At 48.7% G+C, this 14,309-nt stretch overlaps 1 protein-coding gene across 3 annotated transcripts in view; it reads left to right on the forward strand.

Annotated features, from left to right (window-relative positions):
* SLC24A3 (solute carrier family 24 member 3) overlaps positions 1–14,309 on the forward strand; it is a 183,029-nt gene that overhangs the window by 18,769 nt on the left and 149,951 nt on the right. For all 3 annotated transcript variants that reach the window (XM_063327970.1, XM_063327967.1, XM_063327969.1), the window contains exon 2: positions 11,946–12,083. Coding sequence is in view for 2 of the 3 variants with exons in the window: in XM_063327967.1 (XP_063184037.1) it covers positions 11,946–12,083 (138 nt within the window). In the remaining variant the exon portion in view is untranslated. The remainder of the gene's footprint in view (positions 1–11,945; positions 12,084–14,309) is intronic.

The raw sequence follows: 14,309 nt of genomic DNA on the forward strand, positions 1-14,309 counted from the left end.
TTTCTCCTCTGCTTTCCATGAGGAAAAAATACTATTGCTTTTGGCTTTATCTATAACTTTTGGGCAAGTGAAAAGACAGGTAAAACGGGAACACACGCAGTCTGTGTAAATTGTTCCTTAAAATCAGTTTTGGGGAGACTTCTCGATGTTTGAAGCAAGCGAAGAAGGACAAGGGTGTTCAAGGTTAAAGCGTCCTCTCGGTGGCTAGCCCCGGCACCTCTGGGATTCCTGTGGCGGGGGCTCCGGGGCTGACACAGTAACTAATGCGCTGCCGGCACGTTGCTCCATCACCTCTGACCGCTCTTCTCGTGCAGTGAGCCCCGCTCTCCGCCACCGCTTCAGCGGTGGCAAGGGGTGATGCTGCTTAGGGGGAAGAAAAAGGGCTTTATTGCTGTTTAAGTGGTGAACACGAGAGAAGGCCTGAGTCCCTAACAGTAAGACTCTTTAGTTTGCATCACGCCTCATCCAGATTTCAGCCTGTCCTCCCGATTGCGGCAATGCCTTCCTAAGCCGCACTGCCTACGCTGTGATGCTTTTAAAGTGTCGTGTCTCCCTCCTGCGAAGAATCGTAGGAAGGTATAGGGGAAAACAGGCCTTGTGCTGAGCTGAAGCAGGTGGAGGGTGAAATTCGGGAGAGACAGCGAGCATTTGGTGAAGGTCACAGCGAGTTTGTGGCAGAGCAGGAATGAAACTTCAGTCTCTTAAATCATTGCCTCGTGCTCTGGCTACAGGCTCCGGTTTGCATGTGGTTTTACCTTTGCGTTGCCCAGCCAGGGAGGGGAGTTCTGCTGGCGTTTCTCTTCTAAGTGCTGCAGCGAGCAGTAGAAGATTTAATCCCTTGCAAAGGTGCTTTTCCGTCCCCTGAGCTTTGCTGTGTGAAGCGCGGCACGTAACACCAAGAGCTGCCACCAGCACCCACCAGCAGAGATGATGGAGTGCCGTGAGCACCCAAGGGTGCAGCAACAAGCGGTGGGTGCTCTGGGTGGAGGATGTTTGCGTGTTGCTCCTTGTTCCCAGGTGCCTGTGCAGTGGTCAGTGAGGTGACCCCAGCCTCTGGCAGGGCAGGACCGCCACGCAAAGTGACAGAAAGCTTGGTGAGCAATCACTGCCGTGAGTGGGTTTCTACAAAGCACTGCCTGGTGTTCGAGTTTCCGTTGCCTCCAGCGTGGGAGCAGAGGAAGACTCGAGCAGAGTGCATGTGGAAATTTCACTTTCAGATGGTTGGTAGCTTTTCAGAGTTAAAATAAGCTCAAAGTCACGTTCTTTTTGTTTTTTTTTTTTTTTTTGTTTTACTGTTCCTCATGATGTGCTGTAGAGCTGTCTGACCTTCAGAGCGTGCCCTGCCTTCCCAACCAGCAGCTGGGCTGCATTCAGAGCATCGCTCACAGCTGTTGCTCATGAGTCCCTGTGATTGCTCGGAGGGATGGAAGCTTCTTGGGGCTCTTGGTGGGCTTGTGTGCTCTTTACTGGGAGAGGGATGGCGAGCCTCTGCCAGGAGGTGCACGGGAGTCTGGTTTGGCAGGGAGGGCTGGGAGCCGAGATGGTAGGTGCATGGGAGCGCGGGGGCTGTGTTGTTCTCAGTTGGGTCTCTGGTCTTCTGCCTCGCTCCTCTCGGGGTGCACGTGAGGGAAGAAGGGGGTACAGCGGCAGTATTTTGTGATACTGTGTGGTGCGTTTGAGATTGGGAGAGGTTTCTAGGCTCAGAGAGTCAGCCTCTGTGACGTCTCTAAAGTCAAACTGGCAGAGAGGAGGATCGGTTTGACCAAATACTATCTGTGTGGTCACTGCTGGTGCGAGAACAGGAGAACTTGTAGTTCATCCCTTCAGGCCTATAATCTTCCTCTAAGACCAGGTGAGATCCTTAATCAAAGTTGCATTTACTTCTGTAGCAGAGAGCGAGAGGCATTTGGGATATAATTGCGTCTGGGGGTTTTGTGGGGGCTGCTTTTTTTTTTTTTTCTGCTGGTGGTCACATAAAAAAATTGTAATGAATGGGGGAGAAAGATGCCGGGGAAGCGGGGTGTGGTGAGAATTTGTCCTCTTCTGGCTGCGCAGGAGCTTAGATTCAGGCGTCGCTGCTTTGCCTGTTGGCAGAAATGTGAAGTCCTGTGGGGTGGTGGAGTGTCCCCTCGAGCTCCTCAGCCCTGTCTCAACAAATAATGAGGGCAGAGAAAGCCGGGGAGCAACTTCACAGGGGAGCGAGAGAGGCTTTGCCTGGGCGGAGGACGGTCTCTGCTCCGGTTAAAACTTAATGACCTCTCCCAGAGGATCAGCTACCATGGGAAAATCTTCCCTGGGAGGTGGAGCTGCAGTGGCATTCCTGCCCCAATTACCTGGGGAGGGGTCAAACCTGCCTCTGCCGCATCTTCTGGTTGCGGGGCCATCTGGCATAGCGCCACTCTCTCCTTGTTGTCGTGAGGTTTTGCGCTTTGTTTTTTGTGGCTGGCACTTGAGTCACTGTGTAGCGATAAACTGAAAAATCGGAAGTGCTTTGTTCTGCCCCCCTCTTACGGAATTTCCACGGAAGCGGGAGAAGACTCAGGGATGGAGGTACAAGACTGCAGAGGGCTGTTGCTGGTGGATAGGAATTTGTATGGAGGGGCTGGTAGGAAAGCAGGCCGTTGCGATGGGGAGAAGGAGGCAGCTCAACTGGGAAGGTCTGGGAGCTGTGCTGTGCACCAGTACCAGCTGGGCAGCAAGGTGAGAAGTGCTGGTAGGCTGCAGCATCGGTCCCCTGAAGAAGGTGTGGGGCATCCTTGACAGGCTCGAGAGGTGGGCCTGTGCGAACCTCATGAAGTTCAACCAGGCCAAACGCAAGGTCCTGCACCTGGGTCATGGCAATCCCAGGCACAAATACAGGCGGGGCAGAGAATGGCTTGAGAGCAGCCCTGAGGAGAAGGGCTTGGGGGTGCTGGTGGACGAGAAGCTCCACATGAGCAGGCAGTGTGCACTTGCAGCCCAGAAAGCCAACCGCATCCTGGGCTACATCAAAAGAAGTGTGGCCAGCAGGTCCAGGGAGGTGATTCTGCCCCTCTGCTGCACTCTGGTGAGACCCCACCTGGAGTACTGTGTCCAGCTCTGGAGCCCTCAGCGCAATAAAGACATGGACCTGTTGGAACGCGTCCAGCGGAGGGCCACAAAAATGATGCAAGGGCTGGAGCACCTCTGCTATGAGGACAGAGTGAGAGAGTTGGGCTTGTTCAGCCTGGAGAAGAGAAGGCTCTGAGGAGACCTTATAGTGGCCTTCCAGCACCTAAAGGAGCCCTACAGGAGAGATGGGGAGGGACTCTTTATCAGGGAGTGTAATGATAGGACACGGGGTAACAGTTTCAAACTGAAAGAGGGTCAATTTAGATTGGATATCAGGAAGAAATTCTTTCCTGTGAGGGTGGTGAGGCACTGGACCAGGTTGCCCAGGGAAGCTGTGGCTGCCCCATCCCTGGAAGTGTTCAAGGCCAGGCTAGATGGGGCTTTGGGCAGCCTGGTCTAGTGGGAGGTGTCCCTGCCCAGGGCAGGGGGGTGGGAACTAGATGATCTTTAAGGTTCCTTCCAACCCGAACCATTCTGTGATTCTTTGTGAATATAGTCACACGGCTCTGGCTGAGCTTAATGACTGTTGGCTGAGGAGCGAATCTTGAGAAATCAATTACCAGAGCTGGGGTAGGAGAAATCTCACAACTCTTCATCTGTCAAGGCCACCGGACTTTTTCCATGGGGATTTGCAAAACTGGTGAGGAGAGGAGGTCTGTGGGCATGGGACCAGGTGCTGCTCAGCGGCAGGGAATCCATCTGGGCTTTCTGTCAAGCTGTGTCTCACATTGGGTGACCTGCCTCACCTGGCAGATGTCCTGGTGCTCTGATAAGTCATCCTCACCATTAAAATACTTGGTAGTGCCTGGTTGCTCCAGGACCTTCAGGTCACCTTTTTCATTGCTTACTGTTTGCAGGGCTGCGAGGTCTCTTCCTTAGCTCCTGCCCTTGTCTTGATGGTGGATCTCCGGGCTGGGCAGCGTGCGGAGGTAGAGGCTGGATGTTGTGGGAGAAAAGAGCTGCTGGTAGAGCAGCGAGTGCTGCTTGCTGGCCTGCCTGCGGTGTTTCTCGAGCAAGTTGCTCCTCTGCTCTGCACCTGTGTCTTCTCCTGCTCTGCCATCTAGATTAGGTTTAGAGGCCTTTGGTGCAGGGACCCTCTCCTGTTTATTAAGTGCCTGTAACTTGGCTTTGGCCTCTGTGCCCCAGTCGCGTTATACGAGTATGAACAACAGTGGTGGATCGCCAGTGCACTTCCCCAGCCCTTCTGCACATTTACATGTAGGTCGGTATGTGTGGAAATACAGTTTTGAAATCGGACATAAGGAACAGGCTGCTCTTCAAAGCCAGGTGTAGGGTTTCTGGTTTTTTTTTTCCTGTTGCCCCCCCCCCCCCCGAGGATGCTCTATTTATGGTCTTTGCTGCTGATTTTGAAAGGAAAGCATCTCCCAAATCAGCCTACAAAGAAAGATAATCCATTTATGAAATGCTTATGCAATCCTGAGCTCAGATTACGCTGTGACAATCTGTGGCAGATCTGATTGCGCTGGGAGAAACCTGCGTACGGGGGCTGAGTGGATGCTTACCTGCAGGTCTTGGGGGGTGGCAGGACAGAGGGGTGGAAGGGCAGCTCTGGAGCAACGCTATAGTTAATTTAGCTGAGTCTTGCTCTGCCAAGAGGATTTGTCCTGTCTGTTTTGAGGTAACCACGCCACTGCTCCCCACCTCTGCCGCTAGCTTAACATGGGAGCCCGTGCTCGGTTCTTCCAGCTTTTTTCTTCCGCAGAAATGTTTCCCTGTTGTGTTTATTCACTGTAGGAAAATTTCAGGGAGAAGGGAGACAATTCAGCTGGTTGGAAGGGGTGTGTGTGAAACCAGCCCTCCAAAACCGCCACCATCAAAACAATAGATAAAAGGGACAGACAAGAGAGGAGGGAGGACGAGCATATTTCAGAAAAGCTGTGCTGTTTTTGGCTTTGGCCAGCAGGATCTAGCAGTTTGCATAGAAAGTAGTTGTCAGTGAGAGGCGAGGATACTTGCCAGCTCTGCGAAGCCGTTAGCAGCAACGCATTATGCTTGTGAAGGGCTGTGGTGACAGATCTGTCCCTTTGGCTGGGCCAGCCTCTGGCCTGTCAGCTCTTCGCCGCTCCAGCTTGCTGCTCACAAGCACCTTTCATCTTCATTGCGTTTCTGCGCTTCAGCATTATTGGCCCAAATCCCTCACTGCTGTAAATCAGTATCTGCACCAAAATTGAAGGGGTTATCCCAGTTTCCCCCAGCTGAACGTCATACCTGGGTATTTTTTAATCCCCCCCCACCCCACCCCCCCGTTAATCTAAAGTTGTCCACTGAGTCAACCCTGTCTTGGATGAGAAGGGCTGCAATACGCTCATCTTGAGTTACTGCCATACACCAGCCTCCTGATCCACAACCTCCGCATAGCAAACCTCAGCACCCTGATTTAGCCACTCATCTTCCCCTTAACCTTTTCTGTGTCGTTTTCCACTGATTATGGGGTAACGGATGTTTTTGGAGGCTTTGATGAAATGACCTGGTCGCTTCATGGCCAGGTTCATGAAATAACCTTCTGATCTCAAAGATGGGGACCTGGCGGGGGCGGAGGGGTGTTTGGTTTTTAATCATCAGCCTGGAGAGAAAGATGCTAAGAAGTCTGTCTCCCTCAAGTGATGGCATACGTTTAGAGGAGAGGCTGTGTACTTGAATATTTGAATATACTTGAATACTTGGCCTCGTGGTCGGTGTGAGCTTGCTGTATTTGCTAGTCGTGCACTTGGCTGCCGGTGTAGGGTGCCATGCAGTGTGTTGTCCCCTCCCATCTAGAGCCACTTAGTGCTACTGGACCAGAAATAAGGAGCAATCCTAGCGAAGGGAGCAATTGCACTCGTTTTTATCACAGTAAAAATACTTAAAAGGGTTTTCTTCATCTGTGTATGTGCGTTAAGTAAACCTGTGCAGAAGTAGTCTTTGCCGTGTGGCTGAGTGCAAGACAGGTAACTTCACATCAGTGTGGTATCGTTGTCTCCCCTAACCTGTATCCCGCCTTCCAGAGGTGAGTTTGGGTGCTCTTGTCTCATTCAGTTCTCTAAGGCATGTTGGCTAGCTGTGCGAAGGGTCCCCCCCCATGCTGTCCATCCTGCAGGAGCACAGGTGGACCCCAAGATCTATGCCAGGTTGCTTTGTCCCCCTTAGAAACTGGATGTCCGCGCCGAGGTCCTGCCGCATTTCTGGTTTGTTGAGGTTCCTGTGCCTTGATGCTGAAAATAAATACACTTTTCTGAGATGAGTGTGTAATTGGGAAACATCGTTATGTTGTATAGCTTTTTATAAAGTAGTATTCCTCATGCTGAAAAGTGCAGGATCGGGATGAGTTCAGCTGCGTTTCTGCGGTGCTGGAAGTTGTAAACTCCAGCCAGAGCCGTCTGGAATAGCGTAAGGAGCTCTTGAGTTCCCACGTGGAGATCTGGGTCACACGCAGAGTGTTTTCAGAAGTTCTGAGCAATTTGATCAGTTCTTCTTTCCACTCTACTGCGTTTTCACGATCATAAGTAGAACAGATCAGCAATCTTGCTAGAGAGCCTGTTCTCACCAGACTGCTGCCCCAACTTGGCAGGAACAGGAGCTCCCAGCAAACACACACTAATGTGCTCCCTGTCTTATTTAAAGAGACACGGCCAGTGGAAATGCACCGTCTGCGTTGTCGTATTTGTATTATGAAACGCAGTACAGGCACAAAGACAGGGAAAAATGACTCGTACACTTTTTTTTGTCCATGGGAATATCTCTGGGAGGAAACTCTCCAGAACCTGGGTTCTGAGTCTGTAATGTAAAACTGGTGCTGGGTAATTGGAGTTGTGGAAAATACCTTGCGGGAATGTTCAGTGCTTAAAAAAAATAATTCACCCACTTTGAAATATGTTATGGTACACAGCTTTGGTAAAACCTCTTTTTTTTGTTTTGGTTTTTTGTAGCAAAGTTTTAAAAGATGCCACAGTATTATTTTATTATAAAGCCAGCAGCTGAAACATTAGTAAGAAAAACATCCAATCTACGTACTGACCTGAAAAAAATGACAATGTAGGTAATGCAAGATGTTTAGTAGTCGTTACCTCTGCTGAGAAAATGAGAAAAAATTGCTTTGACATGCTTCCCATTAAAAATCATCCAATTCTGAATAACTGCATTTTCAGAAAGAAAACTATTAGCTTTCTTTCCAGAACCTTTCCTACTTTTTCTTGGAAAGAAGAGTTTTGTTTTTTCCTGCTGTTCTCGTCGCCCCTCTGCGGAATATCAGATTTTTATTCTACGTTTTGCTGGCTGTGATTTAGTCTATGTTGAAATCAAAGGATGGGGCCCTTGTTTAGTGACGTGAGGGCTCCGGCCCCACAGCCTTTGGCAGCTGGTATGAAGGTTCAAGCCAGTGTAAGTTTTGCCTTAGAACAGGTGAATAAAGGGTTGCGCGATACAGTCTGAAATGAGAAGCCGAAGGCACATGTTGCAAAAGACTTGTTATCAAAGAGAATTTGTGATTGTTGCATCTGTCTTTTTGAAACCGTCTTGGGGATGTGATTGTATAGTATTAATAGATCAGAATATACTCGTGCCTTTCCCCCAAGTGAGCCTGAGGTGCTCATGCTGCCGGTGTTGTGGCACCCCAAGGCGGGACCTCATCAGTACAGGTGGGGAGGGGCCGTGGAAGCCAGAGCGGGTCTGTCCACCTGGCCGTGGTGGTGGTATGCTCTTCACGCGGCCCTGTCATGGTGGGGATGCTATGACCAAGGTGATGTCCCTAGTTGCGGGTGCTGCAGCACTTCTTGGAGATAGTGGTTCTGGGTGTGAAGCAGGGATAGATGGTGCCAGGCCAAAATGGTGGTGTTCCCTGCATCCAACAGGATGGGTGAGGTCCCTGTTATATAGGCAGCCACATGTGAAGGGTTAAACCGCAGCTGACAGTTGGTTCCTCTTTCACTGCCAAAACATGAATCCAAGTTTCTGAGTTGTTTTCTGCAAGGGCAGATAGGAGCGCAGACTGTGCCCATAGGGCGGGCATTGAGATGCCTCTGGCTATGCTGCGGGGAGGCCAGTGCCGGCAAGCAGGGAAATGTGGACCTCATTTAATTGTTATAAAATGTCCTTGTTAGCAAGGTTAAAATCTTGATATGTCCCTGTTTTCACAGCAAAATCCTTGGAAGGCCAAACCTTTGAAGAAAGCGTCTCCTTTCATCTGTAATTTCTGTTTTCTATTGCTCTGTTGGGCCAAATGTGTTATAGAGTGGAGACACCCAAGGCGCGATTTTGGGGTCAGTGGGTTGCAAGTCCTGCCGTGGGGACGGCTGACCCCGCTTAAACATGGAGGTGCTAGAGGAGAGCTTTTACTGGTGTAAGTCACAGCCGTCCCATCAAGTTCAGCCATGGACCGGTTCTGCTGCTATTTACGCTGATATGTGTGAATGCTGAATGTAGCCTTTATAAACACTTTTATTGCCAAATTAAGCTTTTCCCCTTCCAAAGTCACCTCAAATGACTTTCTTCTTCTCTGCCCCTTGCTTGGAAAAGTTTGCAGTCGGAGAGAGAAAGGCGTTGTGGGTGGGGAGGCGGCAGGAGAGGTTTCTGCAGGAACTTCTGGGCCATTGCAGTCCTTGCAGGTTCTTCCTCTTGCCTTTCCTCCGTGTGGCGATACACAACGAGACATCGACTGCTTGGAGAAGAGCCTCTCTCCTTTGAAAACGGCTTGTATGTGGAACTGAAACTGCTTAGCTCAGATTACCAGAGTGTATGTATTATTATGGGAGATCCTGATGTTGCATTATTTGTTGCATGTGCAGTAACGCACTGTGTTCTGGGAAACACAGTCCACTTCTATCAGTGGTGTTTGTATATGTTTAACTCGCAGTTTAAGCCCTTACTGTGCTCACAGACTAAACAAACAGCAAACAGCATCCTCTCAAATTTGTAAAGCATAGCAAGCACAAAGTGCTTGAGGCTTCGAATGGTGATACTTAATTTCCCAAGTGAAAGAGTTTTCGCTCAGAAGACAGGGGTGCTTAAGGCTGCCCATGCAGCCATGGTGCTTCCCCCAGACATGGGCACAGGCTGACCCTTGCGTGTCTTCGGAGTGTTGGTCCCAGTCACTGCCGTTGGCCTGGGATGCAAATTTCCAGGCAGCCCCTTCCCAGTCATTGCCTCCCCGCTGGTAGCGTGACGTGGGAGCTGCCCTAAGCAGACTATGATGAGAGAGGTTGACCACCTCTCTCAATGGGATGAGTCAGAGAACTTAACAAATGGGCTGGGACCTGCAGAGAACCTTTTACTTTATCCTTAAGCACCCTCTGAGGCATCGCCCCAAGATTTGAATCTCTGTTCCACTGCTCTTTGCTTGCAATCTGTCTCCAAAGTGCTGGACAAAACTGGGAATAGTTCAGTTTTGAAGCATCAAGCATTGGGCGCAGACTCCGGCCTCTGCACAGCCTCTGGTGTTGTGAATTCCCTGCATGGAGTAAAACCTGTCATTTCCTAGTGGCCTCAAAACATCGTAGAAGTTTGACAGGCAACTGCATGGTCTTCTCAGTGGGCAGGACAGCCAGGCCCTGCCGCAACCTGAGTGCATGCAGGAGAAAGGCCATGGACAGTATCAGTGATAGGCACCTGAGGAGCAAAGTCCTTGTGAGAGAGTCTGTATTCTGCTTGGTGGAAAGAAGATAGATGGGTGGGTGGAAATCTCTCTCAAATGCTGTTTGCTATGAGATGGGCTCAAGGTCTCTGTTGCAAGATAGCTGATTTCGTGTGTGTGGATGCCTTGGTGGCTTAAAAAAACTATAGGGTTTTTTTCTTCCTCCCTTGAATCTAAAACTACATGGGATGCGTGGAACTGACACGTAAGCACGTGCTTTCAGCTAATTAGGTAGATATGACATGTCCAAGGCTGACCAGCATTGTGCCAAGAATATAATGGAAGTCAGCCAGCTGTTTTTGTTGATGCTGTCAAAATAGAGTTTAACTTACCAGCACCAAGGCAAAGCCGAAGTGGGGAGTAAGGCAAGGAAAGAGTCAGAAGTAGCGAGGCAAAGTGACATGTTACCTTTGGTAGGGTTACTTGCAGCGTATTTGTACCTGAAACCACCCCGCGCCTTGCGCTGTGCAGCTGGAACCAGTCTGTGAGCCTGGGTGACAAAGCAGCTATAGAGCGGTTGCTGCTCTGTGCTGTGCTGCTGGTGGGAGCCAGGGGTTTGGTATGATGTGTCTTCATGTTTATTACGTGCAAACTGGTTTTGGTACCCGTGAGTTGACTTTTTGGTGTGTTTCTTGCCTGCGCTCGCTTCTCAATATCCACTTTTCAGTTCCTCGTGGCTTCTCAGTGGCAAAGTCATGTTGCTGGCTACATTCGTTCTCTGCTAGAGTCAAAGATGTGCCGCTTCAGTCTCCTTATTTTATTGCTCTTTGCTACTTCCAGTTGGTGATTCACATTTCACTAGGTTGATGGCCTAGGAATACACTGTTGTGGATTTTCGTGGTATTCTCAACAGCAGTCGTGTAGCACTGAAACTTTCCTTGATAGTGTGCAGCTGTTTTGCAACCAGGTGTGTGTCTTGCCGGCGAAGAAATTGGTGAGCAAATAGCAACATGGGTGGTGTCGGAAAAATGAGGAGTCGGTAAATGTGCACACGCTTCCTGTTAGGAGGGTAGGGCATGGTAAAGAGTACCCTCAGACCCCTGGGTCTAAAATGCTTAACTCCTGCTGGAACGGGGTTTATCCTCTCCCCCCCCCCCCCCCTTTAATGTTTGTATGAAGTACATGCCCCTGACGTTTAGAGACTGGAAGTAGGGAGGACTGTTGAGGTGACTCGGAGGCACAATCTGGCTTGGGTGAGATTGTGTTGGGTGGTAATAACAGCGCAGTTGGGCTTGATAAGAGCCGTGTTGAGAACGAACGTGGCTATACTCTCGTAGAGACGCTTCCATCAGTTGCTTTGTGCCCTGTGAGCAGAACCTGAAGGAAGCTGTAGATTTCATATTTATAAATGAGTGAATGCTTCTTAGCGCCTTGAAGAGCTGCTGCCTGGCCCGCAGTGAAACGCGTTCGGGAGCCTTTCCACAGATGTCATTAGACTAGGGCATAAGATATTGAAACGGATCCCCATCGACCACTTCGGTGAAAATAACTGTTCAGACTTGTATTACGAAACGGCGATTGCTCCGATGCCTCGGTCCCCGCTGCGATGCAGCCTCCCTACTGCTCTTCCCTGACACAGCTCGGGTTGCTGAGCTCTGCCCTTGCAGTCCCGAGGAACCTCGTCCTCTGTCGGGGCAGAGCTTTCCTAACACCTGGTAGCCTTTGTTTGGTTCACAAAGAAGCCTACGTAACTTTCGTGTCAGACACTGTATTTCTGAGGCCTCATTCAGCAGCAAATCACATTGTCATCCTAAGCAGAAATGGCTTAAATGTTGTATAAGCATGTGCGAAATTCAGCAGTCTTGCTGGTACTTCACAGCAGTGAAATGCCTACAGAAGTAATAAGTTGAGGTTTGGGGTTTTTTTGTTGTGTGTGGTGGTTTGTGGAGGTTTTTTGTTTTTGTTTTGTTTTTAAACCGAAACAGTGGGTGGTACTCCAGTTTTAAACTGATTGAAGTTTACAACTTCTCATGAAACTATAGGTGCTCTTCTAGGATGAACCTTTGAAGTTGTAGAGGAATGAACCTGACTCCTGATGGTTTTGGGACTAACTGGGATGTGGAGTTGATGGCAGCGTACCTTTCTGGTGGGATTAGAAACGCCCCTGTTTCTAACCCAAGGGACACTGGGTTTGAAATGCAAATGTTTTGTCTTCTTCAAGCATTCAGGAACAGAAGCAGGAGTTGCCTTTTCTGTGCAGTCTTATGTATCTACTGCTCTTTTCCTTTAGGTTATGATGCCCTGAGCTATTCCGTGGAAAGTAATGACAAATGGAGTGGGAGACAGCTGCTGCAAGCAAATGAGGAGAACACGACTGATATCCCAGAGGGTGGGGGGCAGCCGTACGTCAGAAATTGCACTGAACCAGGTAGGAACGAAAGCTGCTTCCAGCTCCTCAGTCTTACAGTTGGCTTCTTTACCTCCAGATATGTGTATTGGTATCCTCTTTACTGCCGAAACACTTGTACTTACTACCGTGTAAGTCAATAAACACGCATGTTGTTTTCCTTGTATGTGTGCACCATATGGGTATTGCAAACTCCCTCAGCAACTAGGGCTAAGAAGAGGAGGACCTGCTGTCAGCTAGAGTACGAGACAATGTTTGATATGTGCTGATAGCCAAGTGCTGAGATCGTAAGAAGCATGTCTTCTGTGGATCCTGCATGAACATTGCTTGCGGTTCTAGGGGGGGATGTACATAGTGACGATGTGTGCTAGTAGGATTATTATCTGAGAAATTAGTAGGTAGTCGTATATTTAGTACAAGTACTTCCACCAGCAGCGGATCCAAAGAAAACTAGCCGCCTGTAGCCTGCAGTTGCGTTGATCTAATGAGAAATAGGGCTCAGTTCATAATGTAGATTTTTTTTCCTCAGGGAGGGACCTTAGCAGGGTCCTCCTCATCTCCTTGACTCCTGTTTTTATGAAACTTGTAGGAGCTTAACGTCATTGAAGCTGCCGCTCTGTTATATTTTGTTGAAGTTGGTTGACGTATTCAGAAGCTTTTGGGGGAGGTGAGCACAAACACGTTGGCTGTGTTTGTGTGCTTCTTGTGTCCCACTTCCTGAGGGATCCGCCTGCAACCAGGATTAAGGCAGATTGGGCAGGGTGGGTATTTAACTGTAGGAGATGAGCTGATGTGCTTTTTGAAGTTGCCTTCCCTGAGCTGTTTGGGGCTTTTTGTCAAATCCTTGTCCTCGTTCTGAAAGCCCCCCTCTATTTAGAGGGGCAGTTTCCTCTCCCCTAGTTAAAAGGACAAATGACTTGCAACCTTGTACAAAAAAACTTTCCATGGATGACAGAAGAAGGAACAAGACGGAGAGTCTTCAATTTGCATCCAGTCAATTGCGCCGTTTTTATTTCTGTCTAAACAGAAGTCGTCATAATGTATCACTACCAAAAGAGTAGGCTTTCTAAGCTGTTCGGTCTTTTATTTATTTTTTTTTTCTTTTCACAGCAGAGCTTGGATGTGGTTTCCTCAAAGTTAGGGGAGGGCAGGAGAAAGGAAAGGTGTTTCTCCATTCTTCAGGACTTACGTAGGTTACATGCCCCAAGAGAAATTCTAACAAATACAGTTCTTGCTGCGCTTCTCTACCGACAATTTTTCCTCCACTGTAGTCCTTAATAACATTTCTGGACGGATGGATGATTATAGTTGTTTTTAGACAGTGAAACTAGTACAAAAATTCTTCTTACTCAATTTTTCACTTGTTTGCGTATGTCCTGTGTAGTGCAGATCCAATCTTACGGCCTCATGTCAGCATCTGTAGTAATCTTTCCCCCACCGCTCTTGGTACATCAGCACCTGCTATCTCAACGTCCTCAGCTATTTCTGAGGACAGTTTACTTCCCCAAGTGAAGTGCCCTATAGGAAACATGTGGGATTTTTATTTGGGGTGTGTATTTTTTTTTTCCTCTCCCCTTTCCAGAGGATAAAATAATAATTACTGAGTACGTTGTGTAGTGTTCAGGCCTTCTCTAAGTGCTTGCCTGTACAGTGCTGCTCAAGGAAATTCCGGCAATTTGGCTAAAATTGTGATGTTGCTGAGCGTAATTCACACGCGGTGCATAACCTGACTCTCGGGCGTCTGTTGTCACTTGGGAATCGGCAGAGCTTAAACCCCCTTAGCATCCCCACAGGGCGTGCACTTATGTGCGTTCGGCCTTCGGGTGCTTCTCTGTCCCTTTGGTGAGTATTGGTGGGAAAATGCTGCCTGAAAAGACAACTTATTTTTTCCTGCCTACTTCCAAAATTAAGTTGCATAACCACCTACAGCTAGGCGAAAGTGAGTGTTTAAAAAAGCAGTTTCCCCTCATCTGTTGGGGGAGGGAAATAAAATACCTCATTTTGAAGTCTTTTTGTGGCTTTTTGCAACACTTGGCTTTTGTAGTCTGTTGGCAGTAAACAACATTTTTACACACTAAAGGAAAGATCTTTTTTTCTTTTAACTGCACGTGTATTTTCAGGCTCATTTGAAAGCCTGGCATGACATTTGCAAACTGCTATTTTTATTTGCTAATGGTTTATCCAGTGGGCTATCTAGTAGCATTTTATCATCAGAACTGCTCCAGATAGTGAGGTTTTTGCTCACTT

The sequence above is a fragment of the Chroicocephalus ridibundus genome, chromosome 3 (assembly GCF_963924245.1).
Source record: "Chroicocephalus ridibundus chromosome 3, bChrRid1.1, whole genome shotgun sequence".
Lineage (NCBI taxonomy): Eukaryota > Metazoa > Chordata > Aves > Charadriiformes > Laridae > Chroicocephalus > Chroicocephalus ridibundus.